At 36.1% G+C, this 15455-nt stretch overlaps 1 protein-coding gene across 1 annotated transcript in view; it reads right to left on the minus strand.

Moving 5' to 3' along the window:
• Positions 1 to 15455, minus strand: part of RUNX1 (RUNX family transcription factor 1) — a 189948-nt gene that overhangs the window by 74408 nt on the left and 100085 nt on the right. The window contains exons 2-3 of the mRNA XM_034440060.3: positions 14931 to 15187; positions 6992 to 7148 (exon numbers count right to left, since the gene is read on the minus strand). Coding sequence (XP_034295951.1) covers positions 6992 to 7148; positions 14931 to 15187 — 414 coding nt within the window. The remainder of the gene's footprint in view (positions 1 to 6991; positions 7149 to 14930; positions 15188 to 15455) is intronic.

Consider the following 15455-nt stretch of genomic DNA (forward strand, 5'->3'; position numbering starts at 1 on the left):
GGAGCCGCAGCAGAGGGATGAAAGACCCACATGCGGCTCCAGAGCCGCAGGTTGCTGACCCCTGCTTTAGAGAGTACATACTTCCTGTAATTGTTGGTATTTCCTTAAAGAAACCTTGCCTTTTTCTAGAGCTCCCAGAAAAATACAGGTTTGAGTTAAGGAATTAGCAACAGTGCACAATGACTCTTTTTCATGTGAGCCAGGAAAGGGTCTGATTTCTTTAAATATGTACTAAGAAGTGAAACGGGGTGCCTGTGCCTCCTCCACAGAACATTTTCCCCTTTGGATCTGAATTGCAACATATTCCTACATAAATAGAAAAAAACAAAAACAAAAACCTAGAACAAGGAGATAATTACTGAAAAGTTACTAAAGATGGGAAAATATATGAAGAAATTTTAAAAAGTTGAAATGCTGGAACAAAAATGATGGTTGGTATGTTTCTGCAGGAATACTCAATGCTTGTGGGGAAAAAAGTGAAAATAGTTGTACTTTAACTGTGTTTCAGCCCACTTTGTTGTATGTCTTGAAAAACAAAAGCAAGCTAGATATGGGTGGACTGGGGTATTCAAGTAATGAATAAAACAAGATGAGACAGGGTAAAGAATGAATGGATACTGAATCAAATTGAATGCAAAACTGAGTGACCTAAAGACATACTGTGAGTCAAAAAGATTTAGTGACATAAAATGTTGAATGAAGATTGAATTACAAAACAAATTGTTCAAGGGAGAGTGTGGTTGAGACAAAGGAGAACACAGAGGTATTTTGGATGAAGTTGATAAAAAAGATTGAGGTGAGAAGTGTAAAAAAGCCATATATGGACACGATCAAAAATATGATCAAAACAAGCTTGCTTGTAACAATAAAAAAGCATGGAAAAAGGCAGTGAATGGTTTTGGTGTAAACTAGATGTATCTATATTTCTTTTTCTTGCTCTTGAAAATAGTAAGTACCAGTGAAAACAAACTATACTATTAAAACTGCAGTCTTATTCACAGGTATTTAGCACGCTACTCCATTCACCTAAATGTATTTATTTCTAGATATTTCTATGTTGGGCAATAAAAGATATTTTTAGTTTTCAAAGTTAATCCAACAGAAGTATTTAAACTTTCAGGCATACACATTATTCTGTATGTATATACCTTTGAGAAGGAAATAACATATATTTAAGCTTTCCTGAAATTGCTAATGAGACACATATTAATGGACAGCGTAAGTGCAGGGCTGTCGCAACCTTTTATGTAAATTGTGCACCCCCGGGGGCCCCATATGAAGGAGGATGCCAGTAGCAAATAAAAAAACAAAAACCCCAATGTTTATAATGGTGGTTCAATGCACTTTGGCACAGCTAAAATATTTTTTAAAAAACATTTTATACACAAGGGGAGCTTGCATGCCAGCAGTACCCCTGTGTATGGAATTGCTTGCTTTCACTCCCTTGCATTTTGTGTAGAAAGCAGTTTAAAGCAAATTGAATAACTCCATTCCATGTTGATACATAAAAAAGGGGAATATTCACAATGTCTAAGAAAAATTCTGGTGAAAGATCTGCTGCATGAAAATTATCATCTTTAAAGCGGACATTGAAAAAACTCCAGAGAATATCTAATATAAAAATAGTACCACAGCAATAAACTAGTCATTTTCTATTACAAATCAAGCATAATTGTTTTGGTCACATTTTGGATCATGTACTTAATATGGTTTATTCATATTATCACTTTTTAAGTACTAGCTTTGAGTTTAAAGAAGCATCATACGTTTCTATCAGGAGTTAATTTTCAAGTTTTGTGACCTTTGTTGCAGCTACCTGGTTTTGACACTTTAAGCCAATGCAATAAAAGAATACCAGAAACCATGCAGTCTAATGCAAACAACCACACCTTTGAGAAATAGTTCAGAACTGTATGAATAAACAAAAGCATATATTACTCACTCAGTCAAAATTGGTAACGTCCATGGAAATTAAACTTTCAAACTGAATAGTAATAATGAACTGTTCCCAAGATTATCCTTTCTTTAAACTTCTGTTGACAAGTACAGTCAGTCTTTATTTGAATGCATGCTTTTGTATTTAAGCAATCCGTATAAGAGTTACTGAAATGAATTAGGAAAATAATTTTTTTCATTTTCATCTGAGCAAGTCCTATTGGTTGGCATTCTGAAGTTAGCAACTGTACAAACTATGATTTCTAGTTTAACATGCAGAATCAACTATCAAAACACAGGCCTATTTTTATTAGCTTCTCAAACACTTTGGCAGCTCTACATTTAAATCTTTGAAATGTTTTCTAAATTTAAATCTTTGAAATGTTTACTAAATACTCTGAATCATAATGAGAATTCCATTTACTGAGAAAGTGCAGCCTTTCATATAACAACTAAGTATGTTTAATGACTGATATCTTTTATACATGAAAACATCACTCGTCTTTTCAGTAAATGGATACAATTTTGTCTGCTTTACCCTATTATTATTATTTGTTAGCCTCACCAAGCTACAGTACCAATTGCAGAAATTTCTTCCCAGCAATTATCTCACGAAAGCAGCCAGATTTAAAAGCTCTCTGCTTCTGCATATCAAGGTAAAAAGCAACGAGTGCATTTCAGAAAAGAAATATTGGAGGAAAGTGTATCAAAAAGGAAATCACTTGAAAAAATCAGCTATAGAAAACTCAGAGGGCTAATCCCAATGTGATAAATGAGTTTCATTAGCAAGAAACATGAATAGCCTAGCTATCTAGTCTCATAATATATATTTGTAGCTATATTTTTCCTTTTTTTCTTCCTTTTGGTCATATATACAGTTATGGTTTCTCTAGTCTGAGATAAAAGTGATGCATTCAATAACAAAATGTTTTTCAATTGAGACAGAAGCAGTATAGGTAGTCCTCAATTTACAACAGTACATTTAGTGACTTATAACCATTTTTCATAAATACAACCATTGGAACATCCCCATGATGATATGATCAAAATTCAGATGCTTGGTAACTTGTTCATATTTGTGATGACTGCAGAGTCCCAGAGTCATGTGATCAACTTTTGTGACCTTCTGACAAGCAAAGTCAATGGTGAATCCAGATCCACTTAACAACTGTGTAACTAATTTAACAACTGCAATGATTCATTTAACAACAGTGACAAGAAAGGTCATAAAATGGGGCAAAACTAATTTAATGAATGTCTCACCTAACAACATAAATGTTGGGCTCAATTGTGGTCATATGTCGAGGACTACCAGTATCTACAAGTCGACTATAAAACCTGGTAACTATGCAAATACATCCATGTAGTTTCTTGGCAACATTTTCAGAATTGGTTTGTCACTGCCTTCTTCCTAGGCTGTGAGAATATGGCTGGCCCAAATCCAACACACTGATTACTGTATCAAACTGGGTTTCTACCAGGGGTGAAATGCTCCCGATTCGGGCGAATAGGTAGTGATGGCGGCAGGCAGTTCGGAGAACCGGTAGCAAAAATCCCTGCCCCCACCCCCCCATGCCCAGCTGAGCCGTGCGATCATCAGAGCCTTTTTTCCCTTTTAAATGGCTCTGACGAGCCAAGCTCTGACGATCCCTGCTGAGTTGCCTGCTAATCAGGCAACTCAGCTTGGATTATCAGACCCATTTAAAAGAAAAAAAGTTTCTATTGGATAAGTTTTTTTCCCCTTTGGGAGCTTTAAAAAAAATAGTTAATTGGGGTTTTTTTTAGTTGTTCTTTTTTTAGACCTGGCCATTTAAAGTTTAGGAAGTTTTACATTTAGCTGCTTTTATATAAAAATAAAAATAAATTAAAATAATATTTGTGCAGCTTTCTGAGATTTAGTGTGTTTCTGTAGTGTTTCACTCTAACTACACAAACACACAAAATCTCACAAAGCTGTATGTGGAAAGTTGGTTTTTTGGGCTTTTTGTGGCTGTGTGAGGTTCCTGCTTGTTGCAGTGGCCATTTTGGGTCTAGCACAGCTGCTTTTACATTGTGGGTGAGCCAGTTGTGTTGTGTTGTGTTTGTAGGTTAAAAAAGGGCAAAGAAGTGACATTGACTTGGCCACACCCACCCAGTCACCTTACCGCCAAGCCCCGCCCACTAATTAAGCCCCGCCCACAGAATCGGTAGCAAAAAAATTTAGATTTCACCCTGGTTTCTACCATCACTATACATATTGAACATAAAATATTTCTTACTTCAATATCAGTGACTTCATTTTATCACTGATTTTAGGAGAAAATTGTTCTTAATATGGGATAGGCTGTCAACATTGATTTTATATTACTTATGATACATTGGGTGGGTTGTATACTTACTTCTCTACCACATGGAACCAAAGTGACCTAGTTTACATATAACATTATGTGGTAATGTCTGGGTTTGCATATCCTCCAGATCCAATATAAGAATTATTATAGTTTAGTTGTATGTGTAAACCTGTCCAAGAGAATGTGTAGTAATTATTAAGAAGAAATTCTACTGAATGTTAGAAAAATAGCTTTGTAATAATAAAAAGGTTCGATATTGGAACCAATTACCTCAAAAAGTGGTAACTAATGTGTTCAAGCAGAACCTAGATAGACATCTGTCACGCATACTTTATTTGGATTTGCATACTAAGGAGGGTTGTCTTGATTGCCTAATTGATTTATTAAACATATTCAAACTGTCTCAATTAAATCATGGACATAATTTATAGTAATAAAAATATTGTACATAAGGAAAAAAGGCATTAAAAAATAGCCACAAGAAAAGCTAGATTATATTTAAAATGAATCAAATCAATTTTAACCGAACTATTAATTCCAAATATAAGATAAACAAGAATAACAAGAATGATCCAGTTCTACAGAGGAATTATTGAGTCTGTCATCTGCACTTCTGTAACTGTCTGGTTTGGTTCTGCAACCCAACAAGACCGACACAGACTTCAGAGGATAATTAGTACTGCAGAAAAAACAATTGCTACCAATCTGCCTTCCATTGAGGACCTGTATACTGCACGAATCAAAAAGAGGGCTGTGAAAATATTTACAGACCCCTCACATCCTGGACATAAACTGTTTCAACTCCTACCCTCAAAACAACGCTATAGAGCACTGCACACCAGAACAACTAGACATAAGAACAGTTTTTCCCCGAACGCCATCACTCTGCTAAACAAATAATTCCCTCAACACTGTCAGACTATGTACTAAGTCTGCACTACTATTAATCTTCTCATCATTCCCATCACCCATCTCCTTCCATTTATGACTGTATGACTGTAACTTTGTTGCTTGTATCCTTACGATTTATATTGATATTGTTTCCTGATTGCTTTTTTGTACCGTATGACTATCATTGTTGTACCTTATGATTCTTGATGAACGTATCTTTTCTTTTATGTACACTGAGAGCATATGCACCAAGACAAATTCCTTGTGTGTCCAATCACACTTGGCCAATAAAAAATTCTATTCTATTCTATTCTAACTTAAAAACTACTTTGTAAACTATTCAAATGTCACCTTTTTCAAAACAAATACAGCAGCCCAATGATTTATCAAAGCGGAAACCTACATTGTTAATTTCATTTCTTTTGTACATATATACACAGACACAAAATAATATAAATAAATATAACTAATATAAAAAGGTAATAACTGGGCAATGTCCTAGTTAGGCAAGATTGGCTGAAACAAGTTAATGATTCCTAAAATAAGCCCCATTTATTCAATTATTTTTTTCTAAATCTGAATCCAGGCCCAAGATTGTGCATTAATCTTGTATGTGTATTTGGAAACAGGATCCATAGAAATCAATAACAACATATCTAAGTCAACTTATGTAAGATAAGTTGCCAATCTGCCATTATATATACTTCATCCTCATATCTTTGGACTGACTCAGGTGTATCTATAATAATAAAACAAAATGTATTCATTTATTTATATTCATTTATTTATTTATTGGCTGCCCATCTTACCACAGGGTAACTCTGGGTAGCTTAAAATCTTAAAAAGATAAAAATATACAAAACTTAAAAGACATAAATAAAATAAAGATTCAATTACTGAGCCCCAAATTAAAAAATGGGGAGGAAGGGAGTAAATTGAAAGGAGGGGAGGTGGGATCTGTTATTAATGTATCAACCACCCATGTGAAAGTCCTTCATTAGAGGCATAAGCCAACTGGTAGAGCTAGATCTTTAAGCTCTTGTAGCCAATCACCCTCCGAAGGGGCAAGATGTTCCAAAGAGCAGGAGTGATGGAAGAGAAGGCTTTTCTGGATCTTGCCAGCCAGAATATACTAGCCAATGGGGCCTGCAGCATGCCTCCTCTGCCGGCATGGGTGGGGCGAACCAATCACAATGGGATGAGATGATCCCTCAAATTCATACTAAACTATTGTTGAGACCTTCAGAATAATTAATGTAAACAGATTGCAAGATGTACTCTATTTGAAGGCAAACAATATTAATACATAAAATTTTGTGTTAACAAATATGTTAAGTCAGATTTTTGAATAAATTTGATTTCCAGAAGTTGTTCCAGAGTATGCAACAATGTGTAAATGTGTATATAGCCCTCACTTGCAACTTTTATGTTTTCCCAAGACCAGGTAATTGTTATGGTCTGTTTTAGATGCTCTAAAACACTTTTGGAGGTCAGAAGCACTGAACAATTCAATTCACCTGTTCTGATTTGCTATTTTTAGGTATCACCATATTTTAACTGCCAGCCTTTTATTATGTATTCTGGTTAGTCACCTGTGCCGCATAGATACATATTTTGAAATGTGTAAATTATTAATATGCTACATTAATCTGCATTAATTCTATCAGCCTCAGACATGCTGAAATCCTCAAAATTATACTGAAGAGAAATGACCAAAAATAAAATAAAATAAAAATCAAGTGACTTGACACCTGCAACAAAGGGCTCTACAAATAGAGGATTTGGATATTTTTTAAAGCTAATATTTGATTTTAAAACTGTAAAAAACTTCATACCTCTTCCACTTCTACCAACAAATCTTAGATCGTTGAATCTTGCTACTTGATTCTTCATGGCAGCAGTAGCATTTCTGAGTTCTGCAGAGTAGTTTTCATCATTTCCAGCCATAACTGTGACCAAAGTCCCATCAGGGACATCTCCTAATGCGACCACCTAAAAAAGTAAATGACAAAATACTAAGTTTCTTTTAAATAATTTGAGTGTATAAACTGTTAAAAAATGAAAATGAATTGGAACCACTTTGTACAAAATAAATATATAGAGATGCAGGAGAATTCAACTAAGCAATGTCCATTTAGGGCCAAGTGAAATGTGATTTAAATTATAGCTAACACTTCATGATTACCGGTATATTTACAGATACGATGAGTTAATTTTTATACCAGTTTATTGAATAGCTCATTTCATACCTATTATTAAGTCATAATTGGTGGATCTGCACATCACACAAAAACAAAAACAAACAAATCATGTAAATGCTTAGTATAGCGAGGGAGCCCAGTCACAGATTTCATGGCACTCAAGACTAAAACTTAATTTATTCTACTACAAAAATAAATGTTGATTAAAAATAAACAGCAAATGCATATGCTAATTTAGCAGAATGGAAAAAGTACAAGAATCCCAAATTATTATGATTCTGCAATGATAAAAGGGATCTCATACATACACTAAGTCAATGTTGGTCTCATTGAGACCAACAAAAAAAATTATACACTAACAAGTTGTGTGCAAATCCTGCACATAAATGGTTGGAGAATGTACAAAACCAGCAAGAAGCTATTCAAATTACTCAAGCTGCATCCTGAAAGGACTTGGAGCTACAACCAATGTATTAACATATTATTGTTTTATAATTCATACTGCATACTGGATATAGCTCAAGAAAGAAGCATCCTTACTGTGTAGTCTCCATTTATATAAATTAATTTTAACAAATTGTTTCAAATAAATAAATATCCAATGTAATTACTGAGTTGGAACCACATCTGAAGTACATATAGAGTAAAATCTCTGATTTTCAGTTAGTTCCTTTTAAGCAAGATGAAGCCCACATTCATATAAATGAAATTGGCTTTGAACATTGACAGATGCAAAGAAAAATACTACTGTATTTTTCCTTTTGTTTCCTGACTAATAAATCAAGGGAACTTCCAAATGTTTCCAGGCAAGATCATAAATTAAAATCAAAACTTCCACTTCACCACATTCAGACACACTTTTTATTACTATATTTGGATCTTCTGAAACAACTCTGCAAATCATTCTGACCCATTTCCAAACTAAATAAAGGCTAGGTGCTCACACAATACTATCTTTTAATGTTTTGTTTGCTTTTGCCTAAGCATGATATACAGTTCCAACCATCATGGTTTACCATTATGAATGAGTCATACTCTAAGACATATCCACCTATCCATGTTTTAAAAATCCTAATTTGACTTTTGAGAGTGTTTAGACAGTTGAAAGCACATTACCCTGTTTTATAAGGCAAGAAGAATAACAACTTTAAAGATTTTTACTATTAACAATGTAGTATATATATCACATCAAAACTGCAGTGAGTTGTCATAAGGAGATTGTCAAACTTGCTTACATAAGATGCTTACTTACATAATGTGTTAATGAGAAAAGTTTTATCAAATTGTAGCTCTGGTGGCTTCACTCTATATTTCCTCTAGATGTGATAGAGAAAGTTTGCATTTTCATTTATGTTTGATTATAGTCTTATGCATAATTTGCTATAACAATAACCATCTTATTATTAAACTTACATAACCACTTCCTTTGTAATTTCTCCTATATGGTATCCAGCCATATGTCCACCCATTATGCAGAATTTTAGTTTTTACTTTTGTCATTTTTTTTCTTTCAGAGTGTTCTATTATCCCATTGTTACTTCTGAGAGTTTAACCTTATCACAGTTGTACATGAGCATTAAGTGCTAATAGTTTAGTTTATTCACTTTTTTCCATTTATATTTCTTCTGAATTATGACCAATTGCACTGAACTGAAGCTCATTCAAAATCAATGTAATTTAGTACAACATAAATAATTAGAACTAAGACATTGGAAATCACAAAACCCAAAGACCTGCAAATAGAAGTGGCAAAAGAAACCAAAGATAGCCCCAGTAGTAATAGGTACCTTGGGTGCAATCCAAAAACACCTAGCACTACTTGAACACCATTAGTATTGACAAAATCACTATTAGTCAATGGAATAGCTTACATCCTGGGACAATACCTTTAATATTATTGAACACCACCACCTGCCTATTCTGGGTTCTTGGGAAGGAGTCAGTAGGTGGACAAAAATGCCAAATGCAGTCTAAACATCTGGTTGACTATGGACCAACCATAATTTATTAAATGTAGATGATTCCTACTAATTCAGAGCAGTTTTAGAAATATTTTCTCTTCCTGCATCAACTGAAAGCCACAATCTATTTTTTCACACTTGCTTGCTACTACTCTTTTGTCTTCCTTTTTAACATATTGGGGATAATAAAATATGCATGTAAAATTCAAAAAGCAGACAAATGTTTTAAGGGGAAAATAATGGCAGGCAAATTCCAAGACAAATTCAAAACTGTTTATTGCAAATGATGGAAGCTGTACAGTAATCAGAACGACCATTCTGGTTGGGATTGAAACTTATCTAAGGATATTATAATCCTTTTATCAATTCTGCCTGAATGTAGTGTGTAAACTTAGTCATTCTAAGGTTAAATGTACAGAAATGAAAATAATTCATGCTTAACACGAATTATGCACCTACAACTTAATTCATTATCTAAAGTTTTCTTTCCATCCTCATCCTCATATAATAAATATTAAATATTCCAAATCTTCTGAGTGATCCAAGTATGCAAGAAAATCTGTAAGCTGCACAGAGTGGCTGGGAGTCAGGCAGCAAGTAGATTTAATAAATTCATCATCATCATCATCATCATCATCATCATCATCATCATCATCATCATCATCATTTTAGCCATTGCCTATCCATTGCAGGATGAAGGCCTCTTCTACATGTTGCCAACTTGTATGGTCCTGTGCTTTCTTTTCCCAATTGGGCCCACAGTATTAATAAATTATTGTTGCTATTATTAGATTTAGAGCTTTTCTGGCTGAAGCTTTTAGACATTTCTAGCATAAAGAATTCAAGATATATTAGACAATACAACATTGGATTTTGCAGGAATGTTCCTCGTTACAATATTTTATATTTTCAGTGGTGAAAAACAGTTAAACTAAGAAAAATCAGCACAATATTTACAATAAATGGAAAATATTCTAGAAAATATTCTGTGCAAGTTTCTTAATATGCGTGTTGTAGCTCTAAAAAAATCTCAAACACATTTTTCTGCCTTAAAAGTACTGAGCATATTTGTTAATGTTGAATTAACAATGTTGGTTTGATGTTGAAAAATTTCTAGTAAGGTCATAGCAAAAACAATAAGAAAAGATCTGTAGGCCCAGGAGAATGTGACTGGTAATTAAAGCCTGTAAAAGAGTCAAAGAACACAAACATTTACATTATAAAATAGACTAAACAGATAAGCTAGAACTTGCTGACTGGAGATAGTTAGCATTTGAATTGCTGTGTTTACAAAAATGGTTTTTATGCAAACTGGATGGAATATCAGATGTTTAAAGCAACCATACTATTAAAGCCTACTAATTGGAACATTAAGTTCTTCTTTAAGACATTTGAGGCAAAATAATTTTGTGAGATACTTCATTGTTATCAAATCAAATAAATATTGGCAGAAAACATTTATCATTAATTCCAATTAAAGGCAGAACTAATTGAATATTTAATTTTGAAAGAAAATTTCTACAAATAGTAGATTGTGAATTTTAGATTGTGAAATTGTTTTACAAAACATTGGCAAAAAGCAAACTCTTATGGATCCAAGCTTTTGAAATAATAATTTCACATCACTAACTTCTTCCCTATATTATTCAAATATTTCTGATAATTCTCCATTGACTCAATTTTGGTAGATTTGGTTATGAAGGAATTCATTCTATGAAGGAATTACTGTTAGGAATAATAACAGGTGCAGTGAGAAACAATAATCAAAACGGTTTGATGCTGAATCTTACGGAACAGCTGCGGTTGGAATACAAAAAATCCTGAATAAATTGAACTGAACATTTCCTTGTTTCTCACCTTAGCTACTGCTTAAAAAAAAAAAATATCAGGGAGGCATTCCAGCCAAAATATAGTGATTATTTAAGAGCTGTGCTCAATTTGAAGATAAAAGAGGAAGCATATTCTGGCGGCTGTCAGCCGGTAGGGAAGTGAAAAAAATTGAAGCACAGCCAAAGGTGGTGGTGGGGCGGGGAGAGATCCTTGCCTTTTAAGAGCCTCTTGGAATTGAAATATTTTGTGAAACATCTGATAACTACACCGCGGCCTTCTAAGTAAGTCGCTTCTTCACGGCTGTACTTTTAATCGCCGCTAAGATTGCACTGGTGCTAAAAAGGGAAAAGAAGCAGTTTTCGGAGACAGTGACTTGCATTTCTTAATAAAAAACGCTTAATCAAGACGCTTCGGTCTAAGATAAGCAGGACTAGCTACCGACTCGGTGCAGAGCAAGAATTTACAGAGATCACACGTGGGATTGCCAGGAAAAAGGCCACTCAGCGTTCTGCCTTTAGCCACGCGGTTGAACGCGGTCCTAGCAAGATTGGGGGCACAATTTACACGTGTTGCAATTATTCGGATCTCATTCTATCCTGTGAGCTAGCCCGCGATCCTCAAACGGTTCCCGCTTAAAGACCAAGGGATGGCTGCACGAACCACGGTCGCGGAAAAGTGGGGAAGGCTTTTTTAGACAACAGAAATAATTAACCCACCCAAGACATTTCAAAAGAAAAACAGCGGCGGGGGAGGTGGGAGAAGCGTTTCCCGGCCAGTTAAGGGGCTCCAGTAACACCTGTTCCTTTCCAAGTGCATTCAGTACGAGAACAAGCACGATGGCAGGAAAAGTTCACGATCCAGAAAAATGTGAGGGCACAAGTGGTAATCCGGAGAAAAGGCAAACAAGGCGCAGGCCTTGATTGCCTGATGCAACCGGTTTCAAGTAATTGAAAAAAAGAAAAGAAAAGAAAGATTAAACCAAAAGGCAAGAAACCGGAGTCTTCCTTTGCTAAAAGAAAGGGGTGGAGAAAGATTCACGCGAGTGAAGGTTGTTCCACTGATAAAATACCTATCAACAGGTGCGAGCCCATGAAATGATTGGCGGGAGGTTGTTAAGTCAAAGTATACCGGATCCGGGCACGTTTCTCGGTGTTAGACCCGCACTTCCGCTTTTCAGGAGGAGGCGGAGAAATCATAGCCCCCAGAGCAACCCTCCAGAAATGAAGATTACCGAACGACGACAAAGGTTATTTTGGAAGAACAGCTACAACAGCTTTTCTGATAAGTTTTTTCTTTTGAGAAGCCCTTCCGCCGGATTTGTCCAGGCACGTTGGATTTATTAACAGCCTTAACTCATCTGACAAGGTTCTGTTTAACGCCTTGATGGGTCACTGATTAGACACGTGTATTAGTAGCCGCTGGCTAGGAGATCGGTGGGAATTTATGTGAGGTCCACGTATTGCAGGTATCAGAATTAAAATTCTATGGGCAACTCTTTTTGAATTGTTACTCAGTATAGTATTTTCCTTTTCGTTCTTGCACCTAGAAGCCCGTTTGTCAATATAGACGAGCATTTTATTTCTGAATCTTAGACTGTGCCTTCTGGGTCACTTCAATTTAAAGTTTAGATCACGCCCCACCCGTCGAATTAAAAGAGACAAAGCAAGGTCCCTGTACCGCGGAATTATTAATTGCTTTAGGGAAATGCGGCTTCCGCTACAAGAAGTCTTGGTTTTTAGTTTTAACCAAATTGCAAATACTAGACACTCCCCAGCTTTGGGATACAATTCTCAGATATTTTTACGGATGGGCAATTGGAACGGGTGGGCGTTAATTGTTTTGTTTGTTCGTTACAAATTCAAGATGCAGAAAAACATGCTCTATAAACCTGTCCCTTTGGTAGAATTGGATCCTAACATCAATCAAAAGCCTATAATTTTTGCAGTTCAAGCACTAATTTTTTTATTAGTGTCATTATGTATATTTGCTTTCTCCAAGTGGATGTAGCTAAAGTCGTAGGCTGAGTTGTTAATGAAGTGCAACTATGGAGACAGAGTACTTTTAAAGTGAACTTTTCTCCTTTACTCTGATTTTTTGAACATGGAGACCAACTTTTTGATATATTAAATAAAAAGAGTTAATATTCACTGCTTACCATAGTTCAAAAAAAATTGTTAACATATTTAGGAAACTCATTTCATTTAGCTTTTGAAGATTACTTTGTAAGGAACTTCTAAATATGCAATTAACTCAGAAATTTGAATTCAATAGTCTTTAAATTGATCGCAGGAAAACTGATCTGATTTTAGATCCCACAAGTCTGTCTGGAATTGAGATGCACAAAGGGCATGTGGCAACTCTGTTGCAGTTACTACTCCATTTGCATGTATGTCATAGATATTAAGATGAAAGAGCTTAAATATGACAATCAGTTATAGATCCCAGTTCTTCTGTTTAACGATCTTGGAGTTGGAGACACCAGTAGTAATTCATTTTGATGTCACTGTTAGCTGGAGAAAAGGGTAGGGAAACCTTTTGACTTGGCATGAAATCTTTTGATCTGATCCACCTTCCCTTGAAATATTTTCCAAGATAATTATGTATGTCATAACCTGCTTTCCAAGAACCTCTTGGCATGAAATCTTTTGATCTCTCTTGTTGGGCTGGTGGCTGATTGTTATCCCTGAAAGTACTGATATAGCAAGAAACCCCACTGCATCCAGTGATTGCTCTTAATATTGTCTGCTTTGGATACAATAGTTATAGCCTTAACATCCAGTTGTTTGGGTTGAATGCATCAAGGTTAGGTAAAAAGGACACTGTAATCTCCACTGGCCAATTGCCATGGTCTCTTCAAGGCCTGCTGATTATTGGGATGCTTGTCCTTAACACAAAACTAAATGGTCTTTCCTAGCATCCCTCCTGGTACTTATGTACTTAGGCAAAAGTGCATCTTCATAAGACTACACAGATGGTGTTGATTATGAAGAGCTAAAGTTCAGAGTATATGCGGCTGCCTTATATAGTTAAAAAGAAAAAAAATGTGTTACAATACACTGGATCTGTCTAGTGTAAATTTCAAAACAGAAAAATAAAATCTAGACTTGATGGAGATTATAATGGCACTATAAATTGCAATACAAGCCTGTGCATTGAAGTGACCCTGTTGTGTTGGCAGCATACTCTGAATATAGTTTGGACCTCATATATCTTAAGGTACATTGAAAACTGGGGATTATTCTGAAAAAATGCATAAAGTTATGCTGTAAAATGGCAAAGTTTGTTCCCCATAGATAAATCTCATCAATTTCCAGAGCATTTTTCTACAAACATGAAAGGGAATTGATTCCTTGGAAATAAGACCTATTGAAAGAAATCAGAAGAGTTGACTAATTCTTTTCGCTGCCATTTCTTACCCTCTCAAAACCTAACCCAAATCGCAAATGCTTGGCACAGAGTACAAATGACTAGAAGTCAGTGGTGAAACTCAGAACAGCAACTTGCACTTTTAGCTTGCAAAACTAATGACAGCTGTAGAAGTAAGTGCCATTGTTATCAGTAGATCTTACTTGTGATTAAGCACTCATAAATGGCATGGCTGTAACCCTAAAGTTATTGAGGATTTATTTGGAATCCTCCCTCAGAATTATATCTTTCCGAATGAGATTGGCTGTCCGCTGCAAAAGGTGACAGAAAAATCCCCCCCCCCAATAAGATTCCGCAATTATACATGTGTAGTGATCGCTCCCCTCTCCCCAATTCCTTGTCCCCCACTTTCCTACCTTGAAAGCGATCGGCAGAGTCTTGTTGCACCTCCAATGGGTCGGCAGGACAGAGCAGAGGAAGTTGGGGCTGTCGGTGCGGACCAGTTCTCCCGGATGATCGGCTAAGACATCCACCATGCTGCGATCTGCGTTTCTCAGCTTCCCCACCAGGGCGCTGCTGCCGTTCTCTTGGCCGACCAGCGGCAGCGCGTCGCTCATCTTGCCCGGGCTCAGAGTGGTGGAGGGCGGCGTGAAGCGGCGGCTGGTGCTGGTATCTACGGGGATACGCATCACAACAAGCCTTTTGAGTGAAAAAGGTCCTCAGAGGGCTTCGGATAAAGCGATACGAGCGCAACTCTTCAGCCGGCGGTTCTCGGGAGACCAACATAAAAAGAAAGAGGCTTAGGGTCCCGGTGCAGAAGGGACAAACGAAGCGAAGCCACTTCAGGAGCGAATTTGGACTAGCTGGACAGAGCAGGGGAACGCCGGGGCTCCTGGTCCTGCCAGAATTAACCCAAGCATCCAGTTTTAGGTTGCTCTTCT

This window comes from Pantherophis guttatus, chromosome 5 (genome assembly GCF_059756535.1).
Source record: "Pantherophis guttatus breed Tessera chromosome 5, ASM5975653v1, whole genome shotgun sequence".
Lineage (NCBI taxonomy): Eukaryota > Metazoa > Chordata > Lepidosauria > Squamata > Colubridae > Pantherophis > Pantherophis guttatus.